Source organism: Aureobasidium subglaciale, assembly GCF_000721755.1.
Source record: "Aureobasidium subglaciale EXF-2481 unplaced genomic scaffold scaffold_1, whole genome shotgun sequence".
In the NCBI taxonomy this organism is placed as follows: Eukaryota; Fungi; Ascomycota; class Dothideomycetes; order Dothideales; family Saccotheciaceae; genus Aureobasidium; species Aureobasidium subglaciale.
The window spans coordinates 904691-920492 of record NW_013566994.1 but is presented as its reverse complement, the minus strand read 5'-3'; the positions used below and the strand labels follow the sequence as shown (position 1 = coordinate 920492).

General features: G+C 51.4%; 4 protein-coding genes across 4 annotated transcripts; 2 read left to right on the top strand and 2 right to left on the bottom strand.

The window, feature by feature from the left end:
* Nucleotides 1-2: 2 nt before the first annotated feature.
* On the bottom strand, nucleotides 3-1054 carry AUEXF2481DRAFT_190441 (uncharacterized protein). Its single transcript, XM_013492987.1, has 5 exons — nucleotides 685-1054; nucleotides 567-638; nucleotides 465-512; nucleotides 291-407; nucleotides 3-235 (listed from the first exon to the last, which is right to left on the bottom strand). The coding sequence occupies exons 1-5, from the start codon at nucleotides 835-837 to the stop codon at nucleotides 80-82; spliced, it is 546 nt and encodes a 181-aa protein (XP_013348441.1). The 5' UTR covers nucleotides 838-1054; the 3' UTR covers nucleotides 3-79.
* Nucleotides 1055-2095: 1041 nt separating this feature from the next.
* AUEXF2481DRAFT_85255 (uncharacterized protein) lies at nucleotides 2096-4268 on the top strand (the record flags this gene model as incomplete). The annotated part of the gene is made up of 3 exons (XM_013492872.1): nucleotides 2096-2316; nucleotides 2393-2967; nucleotides 3018-4268. The coding sequence occupies 3 exons, from the start codon at nucleotides 2096-2098 to the stop codon at nucleotides 4124-4126; spliced, it is 1905 nt and encodes a 634-aa protein (XP_013348326.1). The 3' UTR covers nucleotides 4127-4268.
* Nucleotides 4269-5612: 1344 nt separating this feature from the next.
* On the bottom strand, nucleotides 5613-12276 carry AUEXF2481DRAFT_1162 (uncharacterized protein; the record flags this gene model as incomplete). Its single annotated transcript, XM_013492440.1, has 2 exons — nucleotides 5613-7700; nucleotides 11839-12276. 2 exons carry the CDS (start codon nucleotides 12274-12276, stop codon nucleotides 5613-5615), a joined length of 2526 nt encoding a protein of 841 aa, XP_013347894.1.
* A 356-nt stretch (nucleotides 12277-12632) lies between these two features.
* On the top strand, nucleotides 12633-15720 carry AUEXF2481DRAFT_190257 (uncharacterized protein). Its single transcript, XM_013492986.1, has 2 exons — nucleotides 12633-13374; nucleotides 13430-15720. Exons 1-2 carry the CDS (start codon nucleotides 12780-12782, stop codon nucleotides 15616-15618), a joined length of 2784 nt encoding a protein of 927 aa, XP_013348440.1. The 5' UTR covers nucleotides 12633-12779; the 3' UTR covers nucleotides 15619-15720.
* Nucleotides 15721-15802: the final 82 nt, after the last annotated feature.

Sequence of the window (15802 nt, the reverse complement as noted above, 5' to 3'; positions counted from 1 at the left end):
GACAAGGATCTTGAATTGAGGCAGTACGCTACTTGACTAACTTCTATGTACATGAACAGTCGTAGTGGGAAATATCATCTTAACCTGACCAGTTCATGATCTCTCTCTTGCCCGGATAGTTGACGTTATTGGACCATGCAGTTTGTGCTCTGACAATAGCACTGCCGATCGTCAAGGTGCGGACGGTACTGTTTCGCTGAACCAATCTCTGAGCCGTGAGGTCATGACCGTAAGCCTATAAGCAGTGTTGGCATTTGTCCATTGATGGAGTTTCCTAAGTGTGGACTCACAGAAACAGCAGAAGATAGACCTTGAAGGGCTTGGTAGACTGGAAGGTTCAGCTCAGAATGAAAGAGCAGGCCACGACGTTGAACTGTATTGGCGAGATAGAGCATTGCATCGGCATACTACGATGGTCAGCCTTACTAACTGCAACGAGTACTTCAGAGAGCATATTGCCATACGTTGAAGTACGCATCGTTGAAGCTGACGTTTGCGATGCCTGGCGAGGACTGAGGTATGGTTAACAGGGTCTCAAAGATGATGGAAACCAAGACGACACGAACAACGTTGGCCATCATCATCGAATCGGCTCCTTGAACAGCTGCAGACACCCGCAAGACGAGATTCGACGTATTCTGAATACGATTAGCCAACATTCGATCCCTCAGCGGTCTTACCTACGAGATAAGCCGTTCCATTCAACGAAGCGAAAATGGTGTCCGCGGTACTGGAAGCGAGATTCTGCAGCTGAATTGCATCTGTAACAGTATCCGTTCGGGCCAAGCAGGAGAGGGTAGAGGTGATCAAGAAGAGATTGACAAAGGGAAGCTGCATGTTGTAGCAAGGATGTCGGGATAAATATATGATCTTCAGCAGGTGATGATGGTCGCGATGCAGGTTCGAAGGTTTGGTTCAGGTACGAGGTCTCGTGCTGCTTCGCTTGCAGGGGCTGATAGATGCTGATTCAGGTGTGTAGAATAGAATAGGACGATATTGAGGACGGGCTGATACTGATGAGAGTACGGTTATATGGATGAGATAGAACAAATGAAAAGGCCCTACTGTTCTCCAGGTTATGCAATTACCAAATGTCTACTTTGAAGGAAGGCGCGATGCTAGCCGGACGTGCAGTCGTCCGCAAAGACATGCGACAGAGCATAGATTCCTTCTCTTTTCCGTGTTTAATTCCTAGAAATGTACGACTTCGAGGACCAGATCTGTTTTGTGCCCGTTAAAAGCATGAAATCCCACTACCGGTGTTCAACGTAGATGTCTACTAGCCTCGAGGGTATTGTGCAGCAACAGCGTATTCTCAGAATCAATCCTGACACGTTTCTACGACCTACTCAATCGCGTCCGCGAGATGTCTTTATGTATGCATCGCTGTCTCAAGCGCAGCGCGCACTGATCGTTAATTCGGTTGATGGTAAGGTTGACCTTGGGGCACGAAAAGCTCACGGACTTCGCTTGAGAATGATCTTCCTTGACTGCATCCAAGCGAGATCTGATCAACACAGGCCTGTTTACGCGAAGTGGATAATCCTTCGCGGCAAACCAGTAATCACGAGCTTCTTGGCCGCAAGACGAAAGGTCATTCGACGAGAGCGAGGAAATCCTATTTGATTGCTGCCAACCGAGCTGATCAAGCTTTTGCTGCATGACATGGCAGTGCGCCCGAGATGCAGATTGCAGAGGGTTTGCAAAGGTGCCGGCTTCCGAGGCGCATGGCGGCTGGCTCTTTGATCATTTTATGCCAGACCGCATCAATGACCATTGCAAGCGTATTTGCCGCGTCTTCAGCTCTCGAGTCGTGATAATGTATATAAGATGTTCTTGTCGCCTACGTTCTCCCTGTACAGCTGAGGGTCTTCATCGTCTCCGTTTTTAGCGTTTCACCCCGTCCCTCGGAAAGCTTCCACCCGTTTCGTGGTCACTCGTTTATCGTACATGTACGACATCATCGGTCAAGTAAGCTGAAAAAGAAGGAACCATCGCCTTCAGCTCAATTCACTTGGCGCAAGAGCATTAAAGGCGTTGGTTGAATCTTCCTACTCTTGAACCCACACGCAATACAAAGAACTTCGTCTTCATCATGATGCCTTTCGTGTGGTTGGCAGTCGCCTCCCTGGTTGGTATCTACACTGTCAATTATTACCGCTGCTACACTCGCAACCTCGCCGCAGCCAAACAATCGGGTCTGCCCTACATAGTAGCACCGATCTATGTGTTCAATAGATTCTGGCTTGTGACACACAAACTCTGGATCCCGTTACTGGAAAAACTCCCCAAGTCTTGGACAGATCCGTGGTTACAGTACGTCTACATCTGGGTTGCACTACAGCAGTGCACACCCATCATGCAACGCAGACTCGAGCTGACCGATACTCAGGTTCCTGGATCCGGAGTGGACTTGGTTGAAGAGACACGAGCCATTCAAGGCAATCGGGAGTGACATATTCCTTGTGTGCTCGCCGGGCAAGAACTCGGTGTATGTTGCCGATCCAGAGGCAACCACACAGATTGTTACTCGACGAAATGACTTCCCCAAGCCAATTGAAATTTACGGCTCCGTTGATCTGTACGGCAAGAACGTGGTGAGTACAGAAGGTTCGATATGGCGCCACCATCGCAAGATCACATCTCCGCCGTTCACGGAAAAGAACAACCATCTCGTGTGGCAAGAGAGTCTGCATCAGGCCCAAAGTATGATGGCTTCTTTCCTTGACAAGGATTCTGAAGGTAAGAGTACTGTGTATGACATTGCCGCTGCCACTATGCGCCTGAGTTTGCATGTCATCAGTCGTGCTGGCTTTGGCAGACGTCTGCTGTGGCCGCATGAAGAACTCGAGGAGAATGGGCAAGCCGGAGTAGTACCCGAGGGTCACACAATGACCTACAAAGACGCGTTGAGCACATTACTGGAGAACATTATTGCCGTCATGCTACTTCCTAAATGGTTCCTGGGTAAGACAATGATCTACAATGGCGAAGGAAGAAGGCTAACTGTGACACAGCGAACTCACCATTCAAGAAGAACAAGATCGCATACGAGTCCTACACTGAGTGGGGCAAGTATATGCGAGAAATGTACCAGGACAAGAAGGCCGAGGTCCAAGCAGGCGAAAGGCGTGATGGCATGGATCTTATGGGAGCCCTCGTAAGCGGTGCAGGTATCAAGCCCGACCAAGATCCAGAAAAGGCCGACAAGCAACTACTCAGCGATAGCGAGATTCTGGGCAATGCTTTCGTCTTCATCCTGGCCGGTCACGAGACTGCAGCAAATACTCTCCACTTCGCTATGTTATATCTCGCCATGAACTGGTCGACTCAGGAGATGCTTCAGAAGGATCTGGACGAAATCTTTGGCGACCGACCAGTTGACCAGTGGGACTACGAGCAGGATGTACCAAAACTGTTTGGTAGCATGTGTGGCGCCGTCATGAACGAGGAGCTCCGTCTGATTCCACCTGTTGTCGGCATTCCAAAGTGCACGCTCAAGGACTCGCCTCAACCACTTAACCTCAAGGGTCGCCGCGTGATCATACCCGAGAGCAGTGCAATCACTCTTATCACGGTCGCATCTCATCGCAACCCCAAATACTGGCCAACAACTTGCGGATCCAATGCCTCAGAAGCTGAGATTGAAAAAGACCTAGCATCCTGGAAGCCTCAGCGATGGGTTCTGGATCCGTCAAAGTCAAACTCACCCGCAGCACAACAACAGCAGGCACAGCACTCTGACCCTGAAGAAGACATCGGCGGCCCGCAGTCATCAGATACGTCGTCCCATCTCTTCAACCCTGAGCGAGGAGCCTTCATTCCCTTCTCCGAAGGCTACCGCGCATGTCTCGGTCGTCGCTTCGCTCAAGTCGAAGTCCTTGCCGTTCTGGCTGCCATCTTCCGAGAATACAGTGTTGAGCTGGATCTGGATAAGTACGCAAGCAAAGACGAGCTGGCGGCTATGGAAGAGGCAACACGAAGACAGACATGGGACAAGGCAAGGGACACAGCCGAAGGCTTGCTCATGAATGGCATGATGACCATCATCACTATCCAAATGCGCAGCGGCAAGGTGCCTGTCAATTTTGTCAAGAGAGGTAGTGAAAAGTACAAGTACAATTGATCGTGGGCGGAAAGATGAGACCGTTGTTCAAAGCGCATCATTTGTATTTATGATGCGGATTGAGGCATTATTGCGTGGTCGCACCATGCTTGTTTATATTGGACATGATTCGAGCCTATGGCTATATTCCATCACGAGCACACATGGCTGAACCTGATGTATTCAGTCTATTCGGGAAATCAAAAATTGATCTTTGGATTTTTGCTCCCTTCATTGGCCAAGTCAGTGTGGTCGTGCCCTTGACCCTGGCATTGGAAATTTATTGACGATAACTCATGTCATATGGATCTAGAGGCTTTCAAACACGTTCGCATACATATCTTTCCATAGTATACCATCGACATATCGCCTTTTTTCGACGTCATATCATCTATAGCCGCCGTCATGAGCGAATCATGAAAATCTCATGCTGAAGCCTAGAAACACGACTGACTGCTGCACACTATCGAGACACCCTCGCTCAAAACATCGACCAGTCAATAGCAAACTTGATATTCGAACCGAAATTCCAAGTCGTCCGCGTCATCTTGACCAAGTACATTTTATAGACATCTATAATTTAAAAAAGAGTCGTGGTGGTGTGTGCATACAATAATTTGCGTAGTCGAAAACACCAAAAACATCCATGACACGCGAAGATCGACAAATGCTGGATAACAACGCGAACGCGTCCAACGACCGAAACGTCGAACCTTAAAACCCAACCACGATGACGAAGAACTCAATCCATCATGTGCTGTGCACGTGAGAAAGCACGCGAGGGAAAGCGTCATGAGGAAAGAACGACAGAGACTTTTGAATATGTTTAACTCGAGACCAAAAAAAAGAGAGCTTTAGAAAAGGCTCCAAGATACAAAACACTGGACAGATGTGTGAGGTCTATGCTGATGCCGCGTTTGATGCTTTCATGCTGTTGTGTGTGTGTGTAGAGAGAGATAGGGTTTGTCATTACAAGAAAAAAGTGGTCTCCATATTCCCCGATTTTGATTTCCCCCTTCTTCCTTCATAGCTCCTCTCTGTTTCGTTCCCCTCCAACTTCATCCACCAAGACCTGCCCATTTTTTCAGAGAGGCATGCTTTCATCATCATTGTCATTTGTCAAATCCCCCTAGAAGAGCCAGAGGAAGAAAAACAGGAGAAGGAAAGAAACAATGCAGGAAAAGGGAAAAAGAAAAGGAAAAAGACAAACAAAAAAGGGAGAAAAACAATGTTCTGCAAATCCAAACAACAAGGAAGACCGGTTATGCCGTCTGTGGTCTCCATTCCGCTTTATGAAATGAAACATCATTCATCATAAAGTTATTTGTTCGTCATCATGTGTGTCGTTATAGAGAGTCAAGGAGAGAGTAAAGGATTGCGAAAAGGGAAACAGAAGGAGATGAAGGAGATAAGCGAAAAGACCTCTTGAAAAGGGAGGCAGTAGGAAAACACAGCAAGGAGAAAGGGAGTAGATGCAATCGACAGCGGACAGGTATGTGAGGCGATCTTATCGGTGTCCGGCCAGGACAGAGCGAGGACGTCCAGTCCCGGCGCTGCCTTCACGTACGGTCTTTCTTCGCTTCAGGCCGTCCGAGTCGTCGTTGTAGCGATCGTCGACATCGTCGTCACGCATGCGCTTCTGCATACCATTCACGCCCGAGTAACCCTGGGATCCGTAGCTGTGGTTGGCTTGTCCGTACATATCAGAGCCGTTGGGAGCACGATTGTCACTCATGACGCTGAACAAGTTTGACTGGAGCTGTTGGCGCTGAGGCGTAGCGTATGAAGCGTGGTAGCTGTTTGTAGTACGAGGAGTAGCGCCCCCAGAGGCCTTGTGATGAGGAGAGCCAGTCATGTCCGAGGACATGTGTGTTTGGTCGCTTTGAAGTGAAGCAGTTGCTGCAGGTGTAGCATAGGCATAAGAGGCACGGTTTGCACCGTAAGGCCCAGAGGCGTGCGTGTATTCACCCTCGTGCTCACCTTCAGCATCGTCGTGAGCGCCAGAGTGGTTGATGTAGCCGTCCTGAGGCTTTTGATCTATAGTATGGTCTGACTCGGCGCCAGCTCGAGCGGGAGGAGCCATTTCATTCTTAATGTAAGGGCTGGGCTGGAGCTGACCATAACGAGGACCGTACTGAGACGGTTGCGAAGGAGCCGAATACAATTGACGGCCACCGTCATATGCTTGGCTAGTCTGATACGGGGGCATGCTGTGCATAGCACTTCCAGGGGGAGTGGTTGCAGGTGTTGTCGGCACAGATCTTGTATTGTTCATGTTGGTATCAATGGCCAGAGGTTGTTGCGGAGGCTGCTGTTGCTGCATAGTCGAGGGGGGCTGACCACTCCATTGATAGGAGCCTTCTGAGCTGCCAATTCCCATCATGCTGGAGGCGCTAGTGGGAGGAGTGGGGAAAGTGTGAGCTCTGTCCAGGTTAGGTCTCCCAGCATTAGGGTGAGGGGCGAGCGAATGTGGCGGCTGTGGCATAGCCATGGAATGGCCATGAGGCATAGAGGGCGACTGGCTTACAGGTGCTCTCATGTACTCCTCAGGGCGTCTGCGCTCGCCAGCGACCAGGGAAGTGGCGCCACCAATAGTTCGGCTAGCACTGTTCGAAGGGTGGTAAAGCAGCGCACCAATGTTATGCACAAACAGAGGATAGAGTTTCTCAGTGATCTTCTCCTTGTTGGCGAATTCAAGAGCACGGTCGAAAGGGATCCAAACACCTTTCAAATGCATAGGGCCAATCTTGACCACGTGCCTATGCTTCTCACTCTTGAGAATACCATCACGACGACCACGCGTCATGCCAGCTACGTTGAGCAGCTTTGTTCCGTTGATCATGTGGTTGTCTTCGCGTCTGGCCACGCAGATGCCATTTGCTTCAACCTGGAAACAAAGGCTGCCTTCATCTTCCCAAAGCGTGGCAGTCACTCTCGGCTTCATGCCAGGCGGAGCGATCTGTCCCGTGGTGTCGAATGACGCGCCCGAGTATTGACCTTGCGCAGAGCTAGGTGATACACTGTTGGCAAGTGTAGGAAGAGGCAATTGAGATTGGGGGACCATTTGAGAGCTCATGCCACCCGAGGAAGGATGGTGGAGAGGAGCGAGTCCGTTGGTGTAGTATTGGGAGTACGATGAAGGTGATGAGCCATAGGGGTGGGGCTGGCTCGAGATGGGTTGTGGTTGATGGTAGTTGGCGTAATGGCCGAGGCCTGGCGGCGGGGCCGAGGAAGGGATACTGCTGGACATGTGGCTTTGGCTCACATCCATGTAGGGCTGTGTCTGATTCATGCTGATACAAGAAGTGCTGTTATGGTCGTAACTCGTGATAGGAATGGATTGGGCGTGCAGTCCGGACTGAACACTGTCTCTGCGGTATGCGGGAGTATGGTCGGGGGAAGGTGTCTTGAGTCCAGTGCTGTATGTGCCGTGGAAGGAGGATGAGTAGGTGGTAGCGGTGTCGGCGCCGCAAACAGGTTCTCCTGAAGTTATGGAGCTTCCTCTCGGAGAAGAACTCACAGACGGGAATGTCTGGAGTTGGGACAGGGCAGGCAAACGCTCAGCAGTAGAAGTGGCTTGCAAGACGTTGGTTGGCTGATACCACTGGTCGTCGAACCCGCGCGCTTGAACGTGAGAGATGGATGGTAAAGCCAGTTTGTCTATTGTCGACGACGAAGATGCTGCTCAAAGGAAGCACCTCCGATAGATAATCCTTGGTGGACTGAGGAGAAGCGAGTGTGGGGTGGTTACAGAGAAACCACGAGAGCGGACGAGATTGAAGCCAATATCAACACGTCAATTGAGTGATGAGTGGATAGATCAGACCTCGAAGCTTAACAAAGCAGTCGCGAACAGGTCGTGAGGAGACTTGGATCAGTGGAGGACGCGTACGCGAGGTGATTCAGATGCAAGTCGTTAATATTCGTGAGCTTGGAGCTTGACTTCAGGCACGTCGGGTGAACAGGCGACGAGCAGTAGTACGGCGAGAGAAAAGTGGCAGACACGCACTAATCAAACGTCTATAGCTTGTGGAGTGCAGAAAGCAGAAGCAGAATACTTTTGCTGAGGATGCACAAAAATATGGTCAAAACGAATAAATTGTCCTTGAATGGTCGTAAAAAGGTCGTGTCGTAGCAGTTCGTAGGTCGTGGACAAAAAACACGCTGCAGGGCGACGGGACGGGTTAGCGACTATGTGTGGAGGATGTGTGTGAGTGTGTGTGGTGGAGGTGGTTGAGGTAAGGCAAGGTGAAAGCATGCAGGTGCATCGGCAACGGACAAGCAGCAGATAGAAGTAGCTGGAGACACACACCTCGTAGTTGGTCTAGCTGCAGGAGTGCATGAGAGACGAACGCGAACGAGAAAAAGGGCGTGGAGCAGCCCTCAGATAGATAGTATTAGAACAGGCCGGAGCTCTTCTGCAAAGAGGTTGGGGTCTATCCGAGGAGGAAGGCGCCCGTTAGCGCAAGGCCGGAGCAGCGTGCACGATTCGGTGAGACTAACAAGGTGCAGGGGTCTCTGGCGGCTAGGCCGTTTAAACTTGTCCTTTGCGAGCGGGGATCCCCTTGGCGTGGTCGCCGACGGCTGGGTAAAATGCTGTTTATCCCCTGGCCTAACTAGGTACTAGGTAGGCGGGAAACAAAGGAGGAGGCACAGCCGTCAGCAGCACGTGTTGAGGGCAGGAAAGTAGGTGGTGATCTAATTCTGGCCATCTCCTCCGTGTCCTTCCTGCTTTGCGTGACCTGAGCAAGGAGGGATCGAGGACAGGACAGACACATGCCTACATAGACACTTTCACGCCCACCACTTACGAAGCTTTGTGGATGAGGCTCGCCGTCCCGTGTCGGTATTGCAACAAAGTACCTACGTAGACACGGGGAAAGCAGGTCAGCAGAACGCGCCGGATTGAAGATGCGGCGGAGCTGTGCAGCAAACAGCGGCCCGACGCGATGTACAGACGGACGCTGGTTGGCTAGTAGCGGCGTGGGTTGCTTGACATCGTTGAGGTGGGTGGGGAGAAGGCGCGATGTGGCGTTCCGAAACTCGCATCGTCCGGAATTCACGCCACTAATAGTGATCCACAGTCACGAAGCAAAGTCGCGCTGGGATCGTGTACGGTGGACGATGATCATGGCATCAAGAAAATCCCACGAGTGGGTACTGGGCAGAGAGGGTGGAAACCGTTTCCGCGGCACGCAAGCTTTCGTTCATCCTCACTCTGTGGTGGATTTGCGCCTCCCCGAAAAGGTTAGAGCATGTTGTTCGGGAGAGACGTTCGTTATTTTTCTAGACCTCGACATGGCTTTTGGTGGCAGAATGGTGAGCATGACTTTCCTCTGCCGGGCGGATGCGCGCTCGTGGGAGAGGATGAATATTCTTGTCAATCGGGATATATTTTTATCTATTGTTTCCGAATCCGCACATTGAGGATTACTCGTGTGGTTGATCGCCGTCTCGATTGTGCGATCTCTGGTCTCTCGGTGCGATGGTTTGTCTCCTTGACAGATTACAGGTCGAGGTGGTCGGAGCAGTTGTGGTTGTGTGAAACGCACCGAACCGGTCGAGATTGTTGAAACGGGCATGGCCAGCACCTAAACAAAGGTAGCGCCTCTACTTGCACCACAGACGCCAATCGCTCAAGAGATAGGCGCCTCCACTGGCACAAGCATGACGGCTGGCCATGATCCCATGTCAGATGGCGTGGGCCAACAACATTTTGCCAACGATTGCGATCTTTATCGCCGCAAAAGCAAGTACGAGAAGTCACTTGTCGAACTACGTAGTTAGACGAACAGCACATGTGAAAGCTTGGTCCTGGCAAGAGCATCAAGCTCCCAGCACTTCTCTGCAACTGCCAACCTGTCCATCGTGCAGAGCGAGTCATTCGCAACGAGATTGATGGAGAGTGTGGAGTCTAGCATGTCGAGCCGGTACGGATCCAGGATTCCAGGCAGACGCTACTCATGTTGTCCCCTTTCCGCCTCCAGTAAATCCTTGATGACGCTCCCGCAGGGAGCATGTTAATCTGCCCTGCAAAACGTTGGTCCGCCAGCTTGTCCCGAGAACTTGGTCGTCCTCATTTCTGGTCCTCGACCCGGTCATTGTGTGATACTGCACGGATGCCAGATGTAAGAACGGCACTAAGAACGACACTAGGCATCGGGTGCGCCGCCTGAGTTGCGCCATCTTGATAGCGTCTGAGACTGGCTCGACTCCTCCCGCTCCGCCTGCATGACGCGAGTGTGCGAACGATCTCCGCTTCAGTGCAGTCTACTGCAAAGGCCACGAGAAACTTTGTCTGTCGAGCACTTCTGATGATCTGAAACTGCCAGCTCGCAACGAGGCCATGAACGGACAAAAGCTTGTCTACATTCCTCGCCAATACACGTCTTCACGCTGTCACCGAAGAGCGAACGATGGCTCTAGGAGCAAGAGTAGTCGACACTAAAGGAGATAGTGAGCTGATTGGTTCAATTGACGGCTCCAATGAACAGCTGCCACATCATCGATCAGGCTTATCCTCCACTCCCAAGCCCTTAGTTCAAGCCACCGTGCTAGAAAACAGAACAGCTTGTCCCTTGCAGAGCCAACCGTTTTCTTAGGCCGCAGCTTCGTATGGAAACCCTGCCCCGAGACGTCTCTGTTTACTCTACTCGACCGTGCCACCTCCCCGTCGTCTGATGACTCTGGGCATATTTGATTGAGCAGGAGGACTTGCGAGCCCCCTGTCTTTGCGTATATTAATGGTCCAAAAGAGGAAGAGTGATGGGAGTACCGTTCCGGATCAACGAGTTGAGTTCTCTCACCGCCATTACTCGCGAACAAGCTCCCGGAAAGCCGCTGACCAAGACGGCAGAAAGGACTGGTCTCTGAACCCAGAAGGCCAGGGCAAGATATTGAGCTATTGGTGAGCTGCTCGGCTACCAAAGGTCTTGGGTTCCCTGATGCTTTGCTGAGTTGGCACTGTTAGTAGTTACACCTTGCCGTGTCTCAGTTGTTTGCAAGCGACGGTGGATCTTATCAAAAGTTGACATCTGTAGTGATCTTAGCGGACCATTGTTTCGACTCTTCTCTGCGTGAGCGTTCTATCCATGAAACAATCCGCGAACGACCGGATTGACCTGCAGCAGCGGAACCTACTGCGCCTAACCCCACAGACGCAGCATGACAGACATGCATACGATGAGTTTAAAAAAGTAGATGAGATGTTCGATCCTTTGAACAGAGTGTGTTCGATGCAGAGACTAGATTGCGCTTCCCGTGTAGGTAAAGAATTCTGGTGGGAACATCGTAAGCCAGCCGCACGGACAAGACCGGAGAGAATTTCGATAGTTGGTGGGTATGGTTAGTATGGTTGTCGAAGTGGTGACTACTTCCAAGCCCCTGAGCCGTACCCTACGCCCGTACTCTTGTGATTGGAAGTACCAAAGAGATGTCAATGAAACAATAGCGGCATTGTGGCCAGGCCTTGCATGGCTTCCAGGCTGCAGGAGAACACATGGGCAGTGGCATGATGTGAGAAAATTTGGCAGGCCTTGTATATGCAAAGGTGTATGTGATGATATCTAAGTGTAGTCTCTTAAAAATTGCGCACTGGTCAGATCGCAAAATCCCAGTGGCTTCTAAAGCACGAAAGACGTTGATCTTCGCATTCCGAGTGAGTCCGGGCCATTAAAGAGCAAATGTATGGCAGACGCAAAGAAGAAAGCGTGTTGTGTTCATCAAGCTCTTACGAACTTGGTATGGGTGCCAGTTACGACAGCGACACCGCGCCGACCTTCCTGGACTTTGTATATGTTGACCTTAGTAAAAGCCAACGAACCACCAACCTTGTCTGCGATGCCCTCGATCTCAATCTCGTCACCTTCCTTTGCAGAGCTTTGGTAGGTGACGTGGATATCGACGCTCACACCAGACTTCTCTCGCAAGTCATACGATGAGATGGCCATACCGCCCATCCAGTCCACAATGGTAGCCGAGACTGAACCGTGGATACCGCCCTTGGAGTTCATGTGGCTCTTGGTCAAGGGCAAGCGACACACAACGTGTCCCTTGGATGCCGAGACAACACGCACAGGAGTCAGCAGGAAGGCATAGATAGGACTGGTCGGGAGATTATTGGCAATGAGCTTCTCGATATGAGCGTGCTCAGCCGACTTTTCTGGCGCCATGATGCAGGAAACTGCAGAGGGCAGAGGTGGTCGTAGGAGAGACGGGAATGCAGGAAAGACAGTAGGCAGCGGTGCGAGGAAAAGACAAGTGGAAAAGTGAGACAGCGTCGGGTGAATTGGTCGCGCCGATAGGGCTGACCGACGTCACGGTCAAGCTGGCGTAAAGTTAACTTCGCGACGAGGGGCTGTATGCAGGCACGTCGCTGCATGCAGGGCCTCTCTGCCTGGAGAAGCTCGCTGCCATCAGATATATCGATTTTGGAAGAAACAGCGATACCTTGTTACCATCCATTATCCCGTTGCTGTTGCTCTACAAGACATCACGACAAGCGATCGTGTAGCTTCGAGCTGTAGACACGTTGGCGCGTATCGCTTCCCTGATCAACCGTGTGCGGGCGCAGCTTGCCTATCCTCCGACTGCTCCTTCGCCCTCCCGTCCGCCGTCACGAAGCCCTGCCTGGTCCAAAGACACTTCTCCTGCCCGTGGGGCTGAGGGTAGCAACATGTCGACACCGGACAACCAGTCTTATCTGGCTGCTGGCATCAACAAGCTGTCCCCCTGGGGTCCTCGTAGCCCGCTTGTCAAGGCCCAAGACGCGTCCGACCAATCTTCTGGCGACATTGGCCTCAAGCAGCAGCGTGGAGGAGACCACAAGGTCAGCCACAGACATCGTCTCAGCTTGAAGCGCTATCCCAGAGACTGCCCGCCTCTGCGCGTGCAGTGGTTCTTTGCAGTCGACGTACCAAAGCGCAAACCTGTCTATTCCGACAAGCCTCTGGGCAAACCCGAAGGTGTCGAAGCACCTAAAATCGCTCCCAAGAAATATGCTCCCTTTTCTCAGAAAGACTCGCGCGCCATCGAAACCGCTTTCCACAAAGTCTCAGGAGAGGATGATGCCGCAGAGCGAAGAGAGTTGGAGAAGTCCGACGACATCACAAATGAGAAAGAGCTTGGACTTGGGCCTCACCACAAATCTGCCAAGGTGCCTGTGAACGAAGACTATCTCTTCGATGTGGATGTCTTGAATAGGGAGCTTGCTCCTGCATACTGGCTGGGGCCTGTGTACGAGGTCCGTCGAGGAACTTGGTTCTATCAAGGTTGGTCTCTGGAGCTGTAGAGAAGTCTATGGGTCTTACTGACATACTGCAACAGAGGGCGCCGTTCAGAAGCCGTGTGATGAGAATTTGGCTGCTCAACTGGAAGAGCAATACCTCAGAGCCACCCCTTGGAGGTGGAAGAAGCAAGAGCCCACCAGATCAGCTTCACAGTCTCGCTCTGCTACCTCGTCTCCATTGGCATCAAAAGGCTCTCTCCCAAATCTCCGTGATCAGAACACGAAGCATGCTGACGATGCGCAATCCACTCATCCTGTTCAAACTTACCGCCTTTTCGGACCTCACTCAAACTCAGTCGTAACATATCAGGATACTACGACTGCATGGATACTAACGGAAGATTTCATAAGTCGCATGTCTAGTGGTGTCTACAAGCGCTTTGCCGGAGGTGCTCACTACGCTGGCACTAAAGTCACTCGTGGCTACACTGTTCAGGTCAAGAAGCCCGAAGAGAAGGAAGTAAAGGCAGACTCGGACACGAAATCCGCTACCGTAGATGTCTCATCACAGGAGTCTGCAAAGAGCACGGCACTTGTACCTGTGGATGGAACCAAAGCGGATAGTCTTCACGCCGAGATCGCAAGTCCCGAGTCTGAAAAGCATCGCCAGACCTTGGAGCAGCAAATGAGTTCTCTTGTCAGTGCTGGCCAGGAGGACCCTCAGAAGCAGGACGAGGAGATCCGCAAGCGTGATGAGAAGGAGATTCAAGACGACTACCGTGACAGAGAAGGAGAACAACAAGACCGAGAAATTGAGCACCTTCTGCTCGTTACTCACGGCATAGGCCAGCGCCTAGGCTTACGTATGGAGTCTGTGAACTTCGTTGGAGACGTGAACACTTTACGGAAGACTCTCAAGGCTGTCTACGGCGAGAGCGCTGATCTGCAGGCGCTCAATTCGGAGGTCGACGCGTTACCTAAGAATTGCCGAATTCAGGTCTTGCCAATCAACTGGAGGCACAAACTCGACTTCCCCAATCGCGCTCTCAAACACAACCGAAAGGAACACGACCTTGCGTTCGGCGGCTTCGGTGAAGAGGAAGACTATCCCAACCTTGACAATATCTCAGTTGAAGGTGTACCAGCCGTGAGAAATCTCATCACGGATCTGGCTCTGGATATTCTTCTTTATCAAAGTCCCGCGTACAAAGATGCTATTGCGACCATTGTGCTTGAGGAGTGCAACAGAATTCACAAGCTGTTCTGTGAACGCAATCCTTCGTTCAATGGAAAAGTCAGTCTGGTTGGTCACTCACTGGGATCAGCCATCATGTTCGACATTCTGTGTTTACAAGAAAAATCGGAGGCGCAGCAGAAAGTTTCTGGCAAGGCTTCACGCAACCCGATGAAGCTGAACTTTGACGTAGAGGACTTTTATGCGCTCGGTTCACCCATTGGTCTCTTTCAGATGCTCAAAGGCCGCACAATTGCCGCCAGAGATGTTGGACACGGCCATCAGAAGAATGCGGACTCTTCTAGTGCTTTGTTTGGCTCGACTTCGAGTAGCTCTGACAATTTGACAGGAATGGGTACTCAAAACTCTGACCTACCTATCTCCTCACCAAAATGCCGCCAGGTCTTCAACATTTTCCATCCTACCGATCCTATCAGTTACCGGATTGAGCCCTTGATCTCACCTGCCATGTCGTCTCTCAAGCCACAACCACTACCCTACACGAAGCGAGGTATCTTCAGTACCGCCACTGGCCAAGGTCTTACAGGTATTGGTGCACGTGTCGGTCAGAGTGTCTCTGGTCTTTGGTCGAGTTTCAGCTCCGGTATTGCAAGTAGCTTGCTCAACCGCAGTCTTGGTTTCACAGCTGAAGATGCGGGCAAACTTGGAGGACCAGCAGGCAATAGCCAGTCTCGTACACCATTATCGCTCGGCGGTGGGACAAACGCGGCTGGAGGTCTGGTCCCCGTCGCACCGGCCACAAACACCAAGATCGACAAGGTGGACGTGGACACGAAAGACAGGTTGGTTAGCGATGCACAGAAAGCCGACGAAGCTGGAGAGCGCCCTCCAACCCTTATTGACGCCGAGCTCGAGACGCTCTATGCTGGTTTCCAAAACACAAGAAAGGGCGCGCAAGGTGATGTGGATCACGAAATGGCCGAAAGCGAAAGAGCGGAAGCAGAACAGCGTGGACGTAAGCTGAAGAAGGAAGAGGCCAAGGTTCGAGCATTGAATTCCAATGGAAGAGTCGACTACAGCATCCAAGAGTGAGTGAGAAAGTTTAACTCGATAGAAAGCAGGACTAATCCAAGATATAGGGGTGCTTTCGACATTTCGCTGATCGCGGCAGTGGCATCGCATCTCTCTTACTGGGCAGATGAGGATGTGAATCATTTCATGATTTCACAGCTGCTGTCTAGACAGAGAACGGTGCGAAAGTCAAGCAGCAACCAAA

What these genes read in the sequence shown, in the direction of transcription:
- AUEXF2481DRAFT_190257 (XM_013492986.1), top strand. Translation starts at nt 12,780, where the DNA reads ATGTCGACACCGGACAACCAGTCTTATCTGGCTGCTGGCATCAACAAG. An exon ending in AGGAACTTGGTTCTATCAAG is followed by an intron (nt 13,375 to 13,429) that starts GTTGGTCTCTGG and finishes ATACTGCAACAG; the next exon opens with AGGGCGCCGTTCAGAAGCCG.
- AUEXF2481DRAFT_190441 (XM_013492987.1), bottom strand. Translation starts at nt 837, where the DNA reads ATGCAGCTTCCCTTTGTCAATCTCTTCTTGATCACCTCTACCCTCTCC. An exon ending in TGAATGGAACGGCTTATCTC is followed by an intron (nt 639 to 684) that starts GTAGGTAAGACC and finishes AATCGTATTCAG; the next exon opens with AATACGTCGAATCTCGTCTT. An exon ending in TCAACGATGCGTACTTCAAC is followed by an intron (nt 408 to 464) that starts GTATGGCAATAT and finishes TGACCATCGTAG; the next exon opens with TATGCCGATGCAATGCTCTA.